The sequence below is a fragment of the Lepisosteus oculatus genome, chromosome 26, assembly GCF_040954835.1.
Source record: "Lepisosteus oculatus isolate fLepOcu1 chromosome 26, fLepOcu1.hap2, whole genome shotgun sequence".
Lineage (NCBI taxonomy): Eukaryota > Metazoa > Chordata > Actinopteri > Semionotiformes > Lepisosteidae > Lepisosteus > Lepisosteus oculatus.
In genome coordinates, this window is record NC_090721.1 from 4,958,911 (window position 1) to 4,972,863 (window position 13,953).

At 41.1% G+C, this 13,953-nt stretch overlaps 2 protein-coding genes across 3 annotated transcripts; one reads left to right on the forward strand and one right to left on the reverse strand.

Moving 5' to 3' along the window:
* Nucleotides 1–228: 228 nt before the first annotated feature.
* On the reverse strand, nt 229–7,459 carry LOC138225127 (eukaryotic translation initiation factor 5B-like). The gene is made up of 6 exons (XM_069184137.1): nt 7,321–7,459; nt 6,476–6,848; nt 5,546–5,885; nt 4,333–4,487; nt 3,958–4,006; nt 229–3,220 (listed from the first exon to the last, which is right to left on the reverse strand). Exons 2-6 carry the CDS (start codon nt 6,703–6,705, stop codon nt 1,145–1,147), a joined length of 2,850 nt encoding a protein of 949 aa, XP_069040238.1. The 5' UTR covers nt 6,706–6,848; nt 7,321–7,459; the 3' UTR covers nt 229–1,144.
* Nucleotides 7,460–9,279: 1,820 nt separating this feature from the next.
* c26h11orf54 (chromosome 26 C11orf54 homolog) lies at nt 9,280–13,402 on the forward strand. Of its 2 annotated transcripts, XM_015367806.2 has the most exons (8): nt 9,280–9,405; nt 9,627–9,725; nt 9,925–9,998; nt 10,338–10,439; nt 11,017–11,193; nt 11,845–11,994; nt 12,331–12,447; nt 13,021–13,402. In XM_015367806.2, exons 1-8 carry the CDS (start codon nt 9,354–9,356, stop codon nt 13,192–13,194), a joined length of 945 nt encoding a protein of 314 aa, XP_015223292.2. In that variant the 5' UTR covers nt 9,280–9,353; the 3' UTR covers nt 13,195–13,402. The 2 variants fall into 2 exon arrangements, with proteins under 2 accessions (XP_015223292.2, XP_015223293.2); XM_015367807.2 differs by lacking the exon at nt 9,925–9,998 and having other exon boundaries at nt 9,316–9,405.
* Nucleotides 13,403–13,953: the final 551 nt, after the last annotated feature.

The window sequence follows — 13,953 nt, forward strand, 5'->3', positions numbered from 1 at the left end:
TGCTGTCCAATAATGGTATACTAATATTATATATAATATAATATATAAATACATTACATGAGAAAAATGTTTGTTTGCAGCAAGCCAGTAACACACATATGTACTGTTAAATATTTATACAGTATATACAAAGCCTTTACTATATATTTTGCAAATTAAATAATTAAAGACTGATAATACCGAAATCTTCACAGAGTTCTTCCATTAAATAAAAAATACACTTTTCCCTTTACTTCATTGTTTAACAGATCTGTGTATTTAAAATGATGTTTTCTGTTTTTCAGTGTTTAGGAACAGGCATGTGTTTTTCTTCACAGCTTGAAAGGCATGCATGGTCCAGTGGTCCAGACTCTCACAGCCCTTTATATAAAATAATGCCTCAGTCCTTCCCCATAGTTTCTGCTTTGTGTTCGGGTTGGTGCTTCGTTGTTGATCCTGAAGAAGTCCTTTCGTTTGACTTGGGCTACTGATTGGAGTGCTCAAGATATTGTAAAAACAATTCTAAATGACATTGACATAAGATTGAAAATTTTAACATACGAGCCCGTGCTTTAGGTTCTACATTATTAACAATAAATCCTGCACATACAATAAAAACAACATTCTCTTTGCCTTTTGTATTGTTCACCCAGGAGAAACGGTCACAGCCCTGAGTACCAACACACCTGTGAGTTTCTGATCCAGCTGAACTCTGTTACGGTGGTGAACTTTTAATTGACCTCGGAAAGTTTTCATTTTAACCTCTGCTCATCATAAGCAACCTAAAATGTTATATTTTCCAGCAGAAAATAATTGCAAATGTAAGCAACTTGGATATTTTCAAATAAAGGTTAAATTAAGACCTCCGATGAACAAAAAAAAACTGGGACTCCAGTGCAATGCATTGTGTGGTCTAAAGGGACAAAACGATATTTCTCAATTTTTCTAACACAATTTTTTTTACAAAACCGATGTGTTTCACATTCACATAGTGCCACGTCCTAAATTTAAAAAGGTTAAATAAAATTCTTAGTTTTTTTTGGGGGGGGGGTCACAAATTCTGATTTGCATCAAAGAACTCAGAAAATTCTCACTTTGTCAAAATAGAACTGTGCGAATAGCAGCAGCCTTGGTCTTCTTTCTGAATACTGCTTAAAGCCTCAACTCAGGTAGGAGATGAAGCGTCAAACATGTCAAATGATGTTACACTGAACAGTTTTCTTTTAGCCCGTCTCTTTGAAACTCTTTCGTCTTTTGAAGTCACAGTCTGTGCTGGCTCATCTGGTGGAGCCAGCACATCATCAGATGCCTTGGTTGTGCGGCCATCTGCCATGGACAGTACTTCTGGACACCGTTTTCCCAAACACACCTCACCCTGAGTCACTTCTGCTGCGGAAGGGCTTAAGGAAAACAGGCTAAGCGCATGTGGACTGGTGTTTTTGTGTTCCTTTTTCCTTTTCTTATGTTTTCTATGCTGCTTCCTGTCATTTGCTAGGTTCATGTTCAGGTCTTGCAAACCAAGCCCAGATAGATTAGACTCTTCAGTCTCCTGCTCTTGGGAAGAAGATAACTCATTAAGAGTAACAAGAGAAGCTTCTCTGCTGTTCTCATAGCTGCTCACGAGGTCTTCTGAAGAACTCAGATGGGATCTGGAACCTAACCCTACAGATGTTCGTTTCACCTTTTTGGACAGCCTCATTTTGCATGTCCCCTTACTGCCATTGCCTGTCGACTCGGTTCCTTCCATCACACTCTCTCCTCGAAGCGTCGCCATGATCTCGTTTCCGTCTGCTCTTATTCCTTCACATAAAGACTCGCTCTGCGCCGTCTTCTGCCTTTTTCTCTTCCTTCGCAGCTCTGCCGTGTCGCTGGAATCAAGCACTGTGACCTCCACGGTGTTCTCGTCCCTGCTCTCAGAAGCTGAGAGTCCAGCCGGGTCGTCGGCACTCTGGCCAGTGGGCGTTCTGTCCGTCTTCTCAGAAAGCATCTCGGCTTTTCGTCTCCCTTCTCCCTTTCTCTTTGCCCTTTTTTCTTTTTTCTTCTCCCCCTTCTCTTCTCTCGCAGCGTCGGGATCATCGTCCTTGCTTTTCATCCTTCTAGTCATCTCTAGACGACGTGGCGGAGTATCAGACGGACCACCTTCGTTCCTCTGCTCTAAAGTATCAGGGCAGTCTACCACAAGGCTGCTCTCAGAACGGACGCTGCCTGAATTTTCAGTTCTCTGGCTTAAGGGTTCCTGTAAGTCTCCATCCCCCTCTCTCACTTTTTTCTGCTTTTTTCTTTCTTCTTCATCGCTTTGAGTCTTGGTCACAGTAACCTGCATGGGCTCCGTCTCTTCCACTCGGATTGTTCCTAATGCAACGTCTGGATTCTCTGCAGAGTGTCCGCTTCCAGTAGTCCTGCTCCCCACCGCACTTGGGTGAAGTTCATGCCCGATTTCCCGCAGGTTTTCACTGCTCACAGTGTGAGCCGATGGCTCAGGGAAGAGGCCACTCTCACTCACTTCCTCACCTTTGTGGCGTCTTCTTTTTTTCTTCTTCTTCTTCTTCCTTCCTTTCTCATCACACACTGCTTCAGGCGTAGTGTCCTGCAACACATCACTGGCGCCTTCAAGCCCCAGTTCTCCAAACCCACAGGCATCTGACGATGACCTCTTGCCCTCCCGTGGCCCAAAGGCGTTGCGACAAGCTGCAAACATGTCCCTGATGTCTGAACTGCTGCTCTGAGAGACGTGCTGAGCTTCATCTCCGGCTATGTCACAGTCCTGAGGAGCGGCTTCCTGCTGGCCTGAGTTCACACGCACGGCTGTCTGCGCCTCACCGATTAATGGCTCAATGATCAATTCATTTTCAGCTCTTTCTACAGCCTCTTTTCTGTTTTTGTTCTTATTTTTTCTCTTTGACTCTCTGCTGTGCTTTTCCCTTTTCCTTTTTTTCCACTTCGCCATCAGTTCCTCTTGCTCTCCGGGATCTAGCAACTGGGCCTCGGGTGCCAAAACCCTGCCCTTACTCTGTGCCTTCTCTCTCGGGTCAGGTGGCAGTCCAAAGGCGTCTGCGGGCTGACTCAAGCACCTTTTACTTTCCTTCTTCTCCTTCTTACTCCTCGACTCTTTTGAGCCTGTAGAATCCAGCTCTACAGCCCCGTTCAGCCTCTCTTTCACACCTCCCTTCTGCTCCCTGTCCCCATGTTGTGACCCAGAGCACTTCTTCTTTTTCCTTTTCTGAATAAAACAGCCCGGGTCCTGGAATGAAACAATTAAAATTAATTAATCCGATGGGTATGGACCTCTTTCCGATTTCAAATTTTAATGAAGAAATAAATGCGTCAGCCCTTATGTTTGTTGAATAGAAAAAGAAAGTGTGTCTGCTGTGCCATTGCATTTAAACAGTTTAACAAAAGGTTTACTGTAATTCCTATTCATAGTAGCAATTGCATCTGAAGTTTGCTTATTGCACTTTTTATGCACAGGGTTGTTCTGTATAAAAAGCATGAATACCGCATTAAACATAACCAAGACACAAATGTGATGTAATAACACAACATTACAGATATTTTATGATTTTGGCCAAAGCTTTTTTAAATCTATAAAATATTCAAAGTTAAAGAATAAGTGTTTAAGTGTTAAGGTTTTTAGACTATTGTGTATTATCCTGGTTTACTAAAGTCAAAACGTTAAAGCGTGCCAACATGTGCAGTGTTACAAAGAAATACATAATAGATAATAATAATTCTCAATTATTCTGCAGATCAGCCAAACAACTCTTTACATCTTTTGTACTCCAAACAGCGCGTGTATCTAGCTGTGGGAAACCCATGAAAAGAAACATTAGATGTTACCCAACTACAAATGACATAAGGAAAAAAGCAATTAATCCTACAGATCATGCCATGTCATGATTTACTATACAGGACGGTACTGCTGTATTGTAAGGCAGTGTAAATGAATGTCATCTAAGAGAATAATAAAGAGAATGTTACCACTAGTTTGACATCATCTCTGTGGTCATCCTCAGACTGATCTCTTGCTCTGGACATTCACAAACACACACAGGAAAGAAAGCACAAACCACAATTAAGCCATCCTCCAAGATCACATACTTCATTCCAAAAACAAAAAACACTTCCTTGCAAGAGGAAATTTACATGATCACTTAGGAAGCACTTCCCCAAAGCTAGATATTAAACTGTCTACCTCTGAGTGTCCCAAAGAAGGCAACAGAATTCCAGCGCTTAGCGTCACAATACGATAAGATTTTTTTTTTAATGGAAATAAAAATCGGAGCCTGTATACCTTAGAAAACATGGGGATCACACTTGCCGCATTTTTCCCCAGTTCACACAAAACGGACTTACTCTGGCTCCGGCGTGGGAGAGATTGCTCTTTTCTCTTCCAGGCCGCTGAAACCATCCGCGGCCCAGACTGTACTCGGCGAATTGATCAGACTGCTGAGACGCCTCCGACCCTTGACTTTTATCACGCACTTCAGAAATCCTCCGAGTGCCGCTTGCTGTTCAATAATAGCGAAAAAATAATACTACATGTCAAAATATCATGATATTTGACACCCTTTTTGTAATGCCTGGGAGGTGGTCTTATGTCATTGTGCTTATTGGTCAGGATATCGTACAGGCAAGCTGATGCAGAGATTCCCTGGCTTCTTTCAGGAAAAGGGTGGATAACATCCTTCAACTAATTAACTGTTTCCAAAGGAGATAGATGGCCTCCTCTCGTATGTCCTTAAACCAACAGGCTGAAGGAAATGAACCTTTTTAGTCTTGAACACAGAAGATTAAGAGGTGACCTAAACCAAAATCCGTTCCCAAATAATTTCTTCCGAATAAACAGTGAAACACAAACCAGAGGGTGCAAGCGAAACCTACAAAGAAGTGCTCTTTAAACAAAGAACAGGAGTCAGGCCTTTACACTAAGGGTAGTGGGACCGTGGAACAAGCTGCCCAGCCATGGTGTTGAAGCCAATACGCTGGATTCTTTCAAGAAATTGTTTTGTTGAGTTTGTTGAGATTTGTCAGATTAACTACTTAATTGATTAACTAGGACAGATTGGTCTCCTCTCTTTTATAGATTGTTGGCCTTTACATTCCCATTACAATTTGAATGACATTTGGATAAAAAAACTAAACATCACTTCAAAAATATAAACAATGAATTCACCAAAATACATTATATACTCTATATTAAGGGCGGTGATCACTCAGAATGTAACCATGACTGGTAGGAAAACTGTTTAAGTCTCTCTTTGATCTGCATCTAATTTTTATCATAATAATGAATCCACTTATCCATCAGAACAGTGTAATAAAGAAAACTGGGGGGGAGGGGACTGTTCTGTATCTGATCAATGTTCAGACAACATAAAAAACCTGTTGAGAAGAATTCTGTTACATCTGACAGTCTAAAAGTGACAAATGAATAAGGGCAATGAGACAATTCTGGCAATTCAAAGAAAAAGATCTTTGTCCTGTTCTATCAGCACTGACTGTTAATTTTTTTACGGCTATTAAAGACAATCAACAGATCCAGAGAAAATTACCCTTTTTTTTTTACCTCGTAGGTTAAAATCTTGCTTTTTGGCAGGTGCTTCATTCTGTAAAACTCTCCGAGGAAAGGGAATTCCAGCCCTTTCCAGTTCATCACCTTCCTGACCTTCTCCCTGCTCTGCTTTGGCCTAGGGTTGGTCTTGGCAGGCCTCTTGTGTAAGGCCCTCTGTTCGTGCAGCGTCCTGTCTGGGCTTCGGCTCTCCCCCTCATCGCTCTCACCCCCCCTCAGGGCCCCCGTCCCCCCTCGCCCATTGCCGAGGTTGTGGTCCTTCTGTGGGCGCGCCCGTCTCCCCCTTCTCAAGACCCCCGGACTGCACTGCGTTTGAAACAGGCTGTCATCGGACTCGCTGGAAGACAGGATGAAGACGTTAACACCCTCCCGCGCAACAGACGGGCAACGTCAACGTCAACACACACAGAAACGCATAAAGGCAGTGGAGTGGAGGTATTTTTAAAAAATATTTGGCTCAATCTTTTCTTGTTGTTCAGACATTTGGTTGTACAAAGAGAAAAGTATTACAACAACAAACAATCCCAGCATAGGTCTTTGACACAACAAGCTACTTAATTAGAAGTAACTGGACACTTATCCTGTATTGGAACAGATCAGAAGGTCCAGTACACAGTATTTGACTATCCTTGCACCAGTGACTTGGTTGTGTTTTTTACCCACCCACTGCCTCTGTATCTTTATTTGTGCTCCAATAAACATGGCTGTTATTGTTATAGAAGGAAACTGGGGTTTAAATACAAGACTGCCAACATCATGTGATGTAGCTGATGTGTGGGGAGCGTTCTGGCGCACTCTGGCGCATCATCCAGGTGGATGGTATCCCCATTACCTTTAAAGAGCTTTGAGTGGAGTGTCCAGAAAAGCGCTATATAAGTGTAAGCAATTATTATTATTATTATTATTATCATGCCAGCTTGCTCTCACCTATCTGATGACACTGCAGATGATTTCTGAGGGGCACTCGTGACACATGCTGTGGAGTCTGCCACTTCATTGTCTCTGGTGTGACTTGGCATCATGCCCGAGGCGGCTCCAAGCTCTGGCTGAGTGTCCATAACGATCTCTTCCGTCTCAGGCACAGTGCCATCCTGGGAGTGCTCTGCGGGATTCTCCATGTCCGACACATAGGTCACGTCGCTGTCAGAAGCGGCCATGTCTGACGGGCGGTGTCGCGCTACATAGAGGTGTTCTTACAATCCCCTTACATTTCCTAACGCCCTTCAATTCCTTCTGGTCTGAAAAAAAAGCACGGAGCCCATTTTTCTGGGGGGGGTTATGCCGCGTTAGGAAGTTGTCCCTGAAAATGAAACAAAACTGAACTTGACAAAATGCACATGCAGTCTGTATGTACATTACTCTACCGTATAACCCGATTAAAAAACGAGAATTTCTGGACCGGAAAAGGGTATTAATGCTTCTTAAAATATCTATGCTTTATGATGTAAGTGTGCCGTTCTGGGAATGATAATAAACTTGGATAAAGCGCTTCACACTAGGAACCTACCCCCCTACCTGTCTATTATGATAGCAAGCCTGAACTTTATTTTGGAAAACCTATACCCCCCACAAAACAGCAGTTTCAACTAAACGTACTTCAGACTTCCAGGAAAACTCTATTTACCCACAGCAGACAGTAAAACATGCACCACTGTGTCTACGCAGGGTGGAGAAACTTTAAAAGCACTGAAGCAAGACAGAAGCACTATATTAACACACGTGAATCTTCGACACCTGGCGCTACATATGCATATGCACGCATATTATTGTACCTTGACTCGGTTTATCACGATGAGCATGATGGAATTTAGGAGAGTTTCAGCGAACCGTTTCTGTAATCGCTGCTGAAAGAGAAATAATCTCTGCAAATCGACTCGACCATGGGGCCATCTGAGAATTCAAAACAGAAGAGCTATGGTTGACAATATGTTACTATAGCAGAGCTACTGCTCATTTTATCTGCTAGCGCCACCTGCCTAGGAGGTGTGGAATGCCTGCTATTAATATAGTTGTGCTACAAAGTGCATGTGAGCTAGGTACAATGACAGACTCATTTCCAGGTATACAATACAGTCACACATTGTACTTACAAGGACAATCAGTTACATTTTTGGCAAAGCAGGAGTTTAACGTAGATTTCAAAATAATTGTCAATGAACATAATTTATCTCATAGTAAAACATGAATTAAGTTGAGAAACTACCCAATCACACTACCGGGTGAAAAATCCAAAGATGGGTGAAATAACATGTAGAAACATTTGCACTGCAATGCAACTATTATAGTATTTCAGTATTCATTCTACCATTGACACAACAGATGGTACAATGAGTACTCATGGTCACATCCAAAATATTAGACACTCAAACCTGGCGGAAAAAAATTAATATTGGAAAGTTGCAAAATGCTTCATTTTTGGAGATCCGTTGTGTTTATTTGCTGATATATAAAAAAGTTTAACTTGGGACTTTTATTAGCCTGTTGGAGTTGCGTTTTAATTATCACACTAATGCACACTGTACAGCATCAGAAACTTGAATCAGAAGAAACTTGGAGTTATTAAGTTACTAAGAAAGTTATCTCGAACGCAACCGAGGGATTGTATGATATCGTCTGATGGACAACCATACACAAACTATGAGTTCAGACTTTCATTCTGCAAGCACAAAAACACTTCTCATGAGTTCAACTCCATCTATCGGTGACTGACTCAAGTGTAACAATACAAAGTAGGTCTTCTCTCTGGTTCGGGTTTTCATATTAAGTTTCAGTACATATACTTGCATGTAGATAACAGTTTCAAGAAACCAAAACGAATTATTAAAAGCTTGTTTTGCACATTGAACTAGAAGAAAATTAAGACATGCACCAATCAATATGTAATGAACTGAAACGTGTTTAAATTAAATAAGTCAACCAAAGACATACTTCAAAAGAACATAAATATCGCTGAAAGATTCCATTCGGCCCATGTTCTTTCTTTTGACTTACGTTTTGATACCAAAATCTCATCCAGTCGTTTGACGGGTTACTATGCGTGCGGTGTTTCTTCCAGTATGAAAAGTAATGCCTCATGCTCTTTAATGGACTTTTAATTTCCATCTGTGTATCATGTTTCGTTCGTGTTTCACCAGTGTTGACTCTGCATCTGTCCTCTAATTTCATTTTGACAATACCTTTCATGAGTTTGAATATCAGGTGATATTGCAACATTTTCCATTAGCAATCCGTTTCCTCCAAAGCATGCGTGGTTTTTAAGATCCGAGTTCTGATTTAAAATAATTATTTTACAAACTAAACTCATCTGGAGCTAACATAAACCGAGTTGCTTTACAACGCCCAGGTTATTTTGACTTTGTTAAAACCTGCTCGAAAAGGAACTGATAATGTAACTTAATATACAAATCTTAAAGAGATAACACTATTAGTTTTAATACAGTCTTTTTTGAATGAGAATTCCACTCATTGTTGTATGCAGGTTATTTCAATCGAACGAATTCAAAAGCGTATGCAAACGAATATTGTTATAATGTAACCGAGTTTATAGCGGGTGCAAAACTACATACAAACCCGAGACAGCTGTTTCTTTCTGTGAAAAGTGATTGGTCTCAGCAAATGCGTATCAATGAGACGCAGCCTGTAAAATTATTTTCTTAGTGTTTTGCGCCACCTGCTGGATATTAAAGAAAGAGTACTCGGAGTCAAAATAAGGGAAAAAGACAACCAATCACAATTTACAGTTGGCCATCCCTAGTTCAGGACTTCAACCTCTGCTGATTTAGCAAGAAGAACGGCTGAGCTCAAAATGACCGAAAAGTTTGAGCTCTTTGTCCCAAAACTAGAGGAATTATCTGAAGGTATGCAGCTCCTATTCAAACTTTCAGTGTTCCTCGTTAAGGAACCATTTCATATCATCATAACAACTAGATTGCATATTGTGCGTATTCTACTACTTCAGTTGCATAATTATTCCTTTTTAGCTTTTATCTAGCGGTATATCTGAACAATGCATAAGCTTGTCTTGTTTTCTTTGCAAATTGAGCTGACAGAATATTGTACCATATTTTGGGGTTTTCAGTGTTGCAGAATGGACTGAAGGAAAACTTCGCTGATGTGCACGTTTCTGTGGTTGAATGTCCAGATCTTTCCCAGGATCCATTTAGGTTTCCAGCCAAGGGTAAGTCAATAATCTCTCCAGTTAGTTTGCTGGGATTAAGCTCCTTATTGTTTAGTTAGTTTAACACCTGAAGCAATGTGAGACAAGAAATGCTTTGTTACTGAAAGACTTCGGATGCTTTTAATCTTATTTCTTCTTCTTGAATGCAAAAATCAATAAAAAATTAAACATTCAGAGTCTGGTATGTTCTCCCCGACAGGAATTTGTGGTAAACCTCGGATAACGGATGTAGGAGGTGTGCCATATCTGATTCCCGTGGCACAGCTGGATAAGGTTAGAGTCTAAAATATCTGTAATACCGGCAGGGTGCTTCATTCATCTACGAAAGGAATCCTATATGGCAAGTGCATTGCTTCAGATATCAAAACCAATGCAAAGTGGCAGGCTTGTTCTCTCTTTTATGATGGGAAGAAGTTTCAAGAATGCTGTTTTCATCTGCAGTACAAAAGGTTCAATTAAGCCAACCCTGCTGACTCATTGCCTAAAAACAGATATTGTGTAAGATTATTGCCCATGCTGGTGAGTTGTGTTTTGAGACCAGGGCGCTTCGGTTTTGTGTAGTTCAGGAAAGACTGTACGCGGAGTGAATTGTAGGCTTTCTTTCTCTCCTAGGTCTATGACATGGACACTGTTGCTAAGGAAGTAGAACTACCTGGAGCGTTCATTCTTGGGGCAGGGGCCACTTCAGCTAAAAGTGTAGGAATGAACGCTGAGGTAATGTTTGTTGACATGATTCTAGAGCTGTGCTACTTCTGTTCCACTCCATTACAGAATTCTACTGCAACCGGCACCCAAGCTGTTACTGCAGTCTGGTTGATTCGCAATCTGATACGTTCGGTTCTAGCTGAAGCCAAATTCTGTCAAACCAGGGAAATGAAAAGGCCACAGGTTGAGTGGTCCTGTTCTGTAGCTCTAATTTAAAACTAATTTAAAACCCCATTTTATAATCACATGAGAATCCCTTGAAGGAACAAAAGAACATATGATAAAGAGGCACCAAGCCTTTAAATAATCTGGAAATAAAGCAGCTGCACTGTTTCGTTAGAGTAATGTACCCAAACAAATAAGAAGGTGGGGGATTTGGTTCAGTTTGTTTTTGCAAAAGATGAAATTTACTTACTAGAGAAATCTACTCACAAAGAAACCTATTAGTCAGATAAAACAATAACAACACATTTTATAAAGCACTATTAAGTGGAGAATTTGATGGTGAGATGTAGCTATGAATTCTGCAAAGCCGTTCTGCAATGTCCCACAATTCTGTATTCTAAGGTTCTGTCTCCTCTTCCAGCTGATACCTCTGGTTCGAACAGAAAATGATGGGATGTCAGCAGTGAACGGGAGCTACTATGCATCTATCAATCCGGTTGATGACAAATGCCTGCTGGAGAAATACAGTGATAAGTTCAAAGATTTTGGTTTTGGACTCCTTGCTAATCTTTACGCATGCGAAGGGAAATCTGGAAAGGTAAGAACTGTTGAAGTCTCTATGAGGTGCTAAGGAGCATGGCAGATGTTGTTCTCAATACGATGCAATGACCACTGTTTATTGGTTAGTGGTTAGGCACCTAATTGTAAGCAATGCTATTCTGTCTTAATACAAGTGGGACCTGAGCTTTGCACTGCCCACTTAACACTTTGAATTTGATCTTCTATTTTAGTTTTGTGTCATGGGCATGTGATCATGCAATACAGAATCCCATTGAATCTACGAGCAGTGTTAGGGTAAGAAAGTAGGAGTTCCATTAGCTTAAGTGACAGATTCTGTGGGGTGAGGTAGAAATGAGAAGAAATAAGGATGAAAACAGCATTGTATGGGACAGACTCAGAGTTGTCACTGATACATGTGTGTATATTTAATAAGATATTTCTGGAAGAGAGAGGACCAAGATGAAAATTGCTTGCCTGATATTTACTGTCAGGCATAATTCACATCGCTCTTGCATAAGGATTTTCGTGGTTAAGAAGGATAGAATTTTCCACATTTATTGCAGATGAGGATGAGTTCACGGTCAAAGATCCTTTTTGTTTTCTGTAGCAGAAACTAAACATGAGTTACTCCCGACAATCATTAATGAACAGCTTTGGCAATCTTTAAACCATGTGTTTTTTTTAACAGGTTATAGAAGTAAAAGCCAGCAGGAGAACTGGAGCGATCAGTCTCGTGACCAGTATGAGGAAGACACTAGAGATACATTACAATGACAAATATATTGCAATGGGAGGAACCTTTGTGATTCAGAAAGGGAAAGCCAAGACTCATGTTATGGTAAAAATTCCAGTTAGCCATTCCATCTAGAATTTCTCATTTTATGAAACTGAGCTTTGCCTTCACGTCAGAATGTTTTGCGCAGTTTTGTGATGCTAACAGTGTGTTTCCTCTATTCCAAAATCATTCTTAAAAGATAGATTTTTTTTCCCTGCAGTTCAAACATTCTGCTGCAGCTTGCAGCGCTGCTGATTAAACAATTTCACCCACGAGCGCTTGTCAAGAAGTTCAGAGTGCCGACACGGAATGAGTGCTTTTCTGTTTGTGGAAATAAAAGGAGCAGCCCACCAACAGCGCAGGCTGGCTGTGATTTTCTGTCCTGCTTGATGCTTGCAGCCCCGAGAATTCTCCGCGTGCCCTCTCCGCACGGGCGAGGAAGTGAACAAGTGGCTGAAACATTTTGAAATGAGCGCCCCGCTCATCTGCCAGTCGGTGCTCGTGTCCCAGGATCCCGTGAGTAAAACCTGTCCATGAGGTTTCTAAAAATGTGAAAAGTTAGTAGCATTTTAATTAGCTGAGCTTTAGGAAAGTAGAAGCAGCAGAATGCTTAATGCAAATGCAAATGCAGTATATGTATGTAGACCTTGACCACATCTATTTTGCAATACAGTTTTTTTCTGTAGGCATATAAGACCTCACTAAAGAATTGTCACTGCAAACATTACACAGCAAATATCTGTATTCTGATATAGCATTCTTGCTCTATTTAGAGTCCACCTGAAAAGGTGTATTTGGAAAAAAAATATATATTTTTATATATTATTTTAAGACAAAACCAATCAAAGAGAAGCTCAACATTTGATTTCTATCTTGGGTGCCTGCCTGTGTGAAGATTGCTGTGTTCATGAGAATTTTCTTTGAGTGCTCTGCATCCTCCAAGGTGTTGTCACATTGTTTGGCTGCTCTAAATCGTAACCACAAGGAAGCTAACTGGTCTCCCTACTACATCGCTGGCCAAGAACAGACAGACTTGTGCCTCCCATGTTCACGCCCCCTAAATTCAGACTCTTTCTCCCATCTCTGCAGGGACTGGACCTGCGACTCGAACACACCCACTGCTTTAGTCATCATGGAGAAGGAGGGCACTACTACACTGACACCACCCCAGACACAGTGGAGTATCTGGGCTACTTCCTGCCTGCCGAGTTCGTGTACCGCATCGACCGGCCTAAGATCACCCATGACATCGGGCGGGACTGAAATCCGGAAGAAAGGGATTCACCTTTGTTAGATGATCATGATTTTTAAAAAAGTCAGAAACTCAACATTTATTCCTCTTCATTTACTCAAAGGGCTCCGTATTATGTCCTTACCAGTCATTTGTCTCTTTGTTGACTAAGACAAATGTGTGTATAAAATGCATTGATTCTTATTAGCTGCTGCAAAAAAAATAAACATTCATAAATTACTTTGAGCCTCCTTCGGTGTACGTGCTTTTACTGTATGTATATACAGTACGTACAATATGTGAGAATGAATATGTACACGCTTGTATCAAACAATACATGTCTGCGTTTTGTCTTTGCATTTATTAGTGATCTTGGCAACAGCGATAATTAAAACTGATATCGGGAAATATTGTTTAACATCTTCCTAGCTGTTTCCCAGTGGGCAAAAATACAAAATGCATGCTCACAAAAATGTTGACAGAAGGAAGCACAGTACTTAAATGAAGATTCAGGGACATTTTGCAATATGTTGCACTGATAATAGTCTAGCACCAGCTGGAAGTGTGCTAGAACAGGAACCAATTATTTTACCTATAACCGAGAATTAGGGGTAGGGGTGGCCAAATTTGCTCCAGGGCTTTACTAATTATGACCTCCTAATAATCCCCATCTATGAATTGGTTCTATGAATCACTCTGTGATTCAAACTGATAGCTGGTTAGTGGGGAATGTACTGGCACACTATGACTGCTGTCGCATCATCCAGGTGGGGGTTACACATTGATGGTGA

What these genes read in the sequence shown, in the direction of transcription:
- LOC138225127 (XM_069184137.1), bottom strand. Translation starts at nt 6,705, where the DNA reads ATGGCCGCTTCTGACAGCGACGTGACCTATGTGTCGGACATGGAGAAT. An exon ending in TCTGCAGTGTCATCAGATAG is followed by an intron (nt 5,886 to 6,475) that starts GTGAGAGCAAGC and finishes CCTGTCTTCCAG; the next exon opens with CGAGTCCGATGACAGCCTGT. An exon ending in GCAAGATTTTAACCTACGAG is followed by an intron (nt 4,488 to 5,545) that starts GTAAAAAAAAAA and finishes ATTATTGAACAG; the next exon opens with CAAGCGGCACTCGGAGGATT.
- c26h11orf54 (XM_015367806.2), top strand. Translation starts at nt 9,354, where the DNA reads ATGACCGAAAAGTTTGAGCTCTTTGTCCCAAAACTAGAGGAATTATCT. An exon ending in GTGTAGGAATGAACGCTGAG is followed by an intron (nt 10,440 to 11,016) that starts GTAATGTTTGTT and finishes CTCCTCTTCCAG; the next exon opens with CTGATACCTCTGGTTCGAAC. An exon ending in GCGAAGGGAAATCTGGAAAG is followed by an intron (nt 11,194 to 11,844) that starts GTAAGAACTGTT and finishes TTTTTTTAACAG; the next exon opens with GTTATAGAAGTAAAAGCCAG.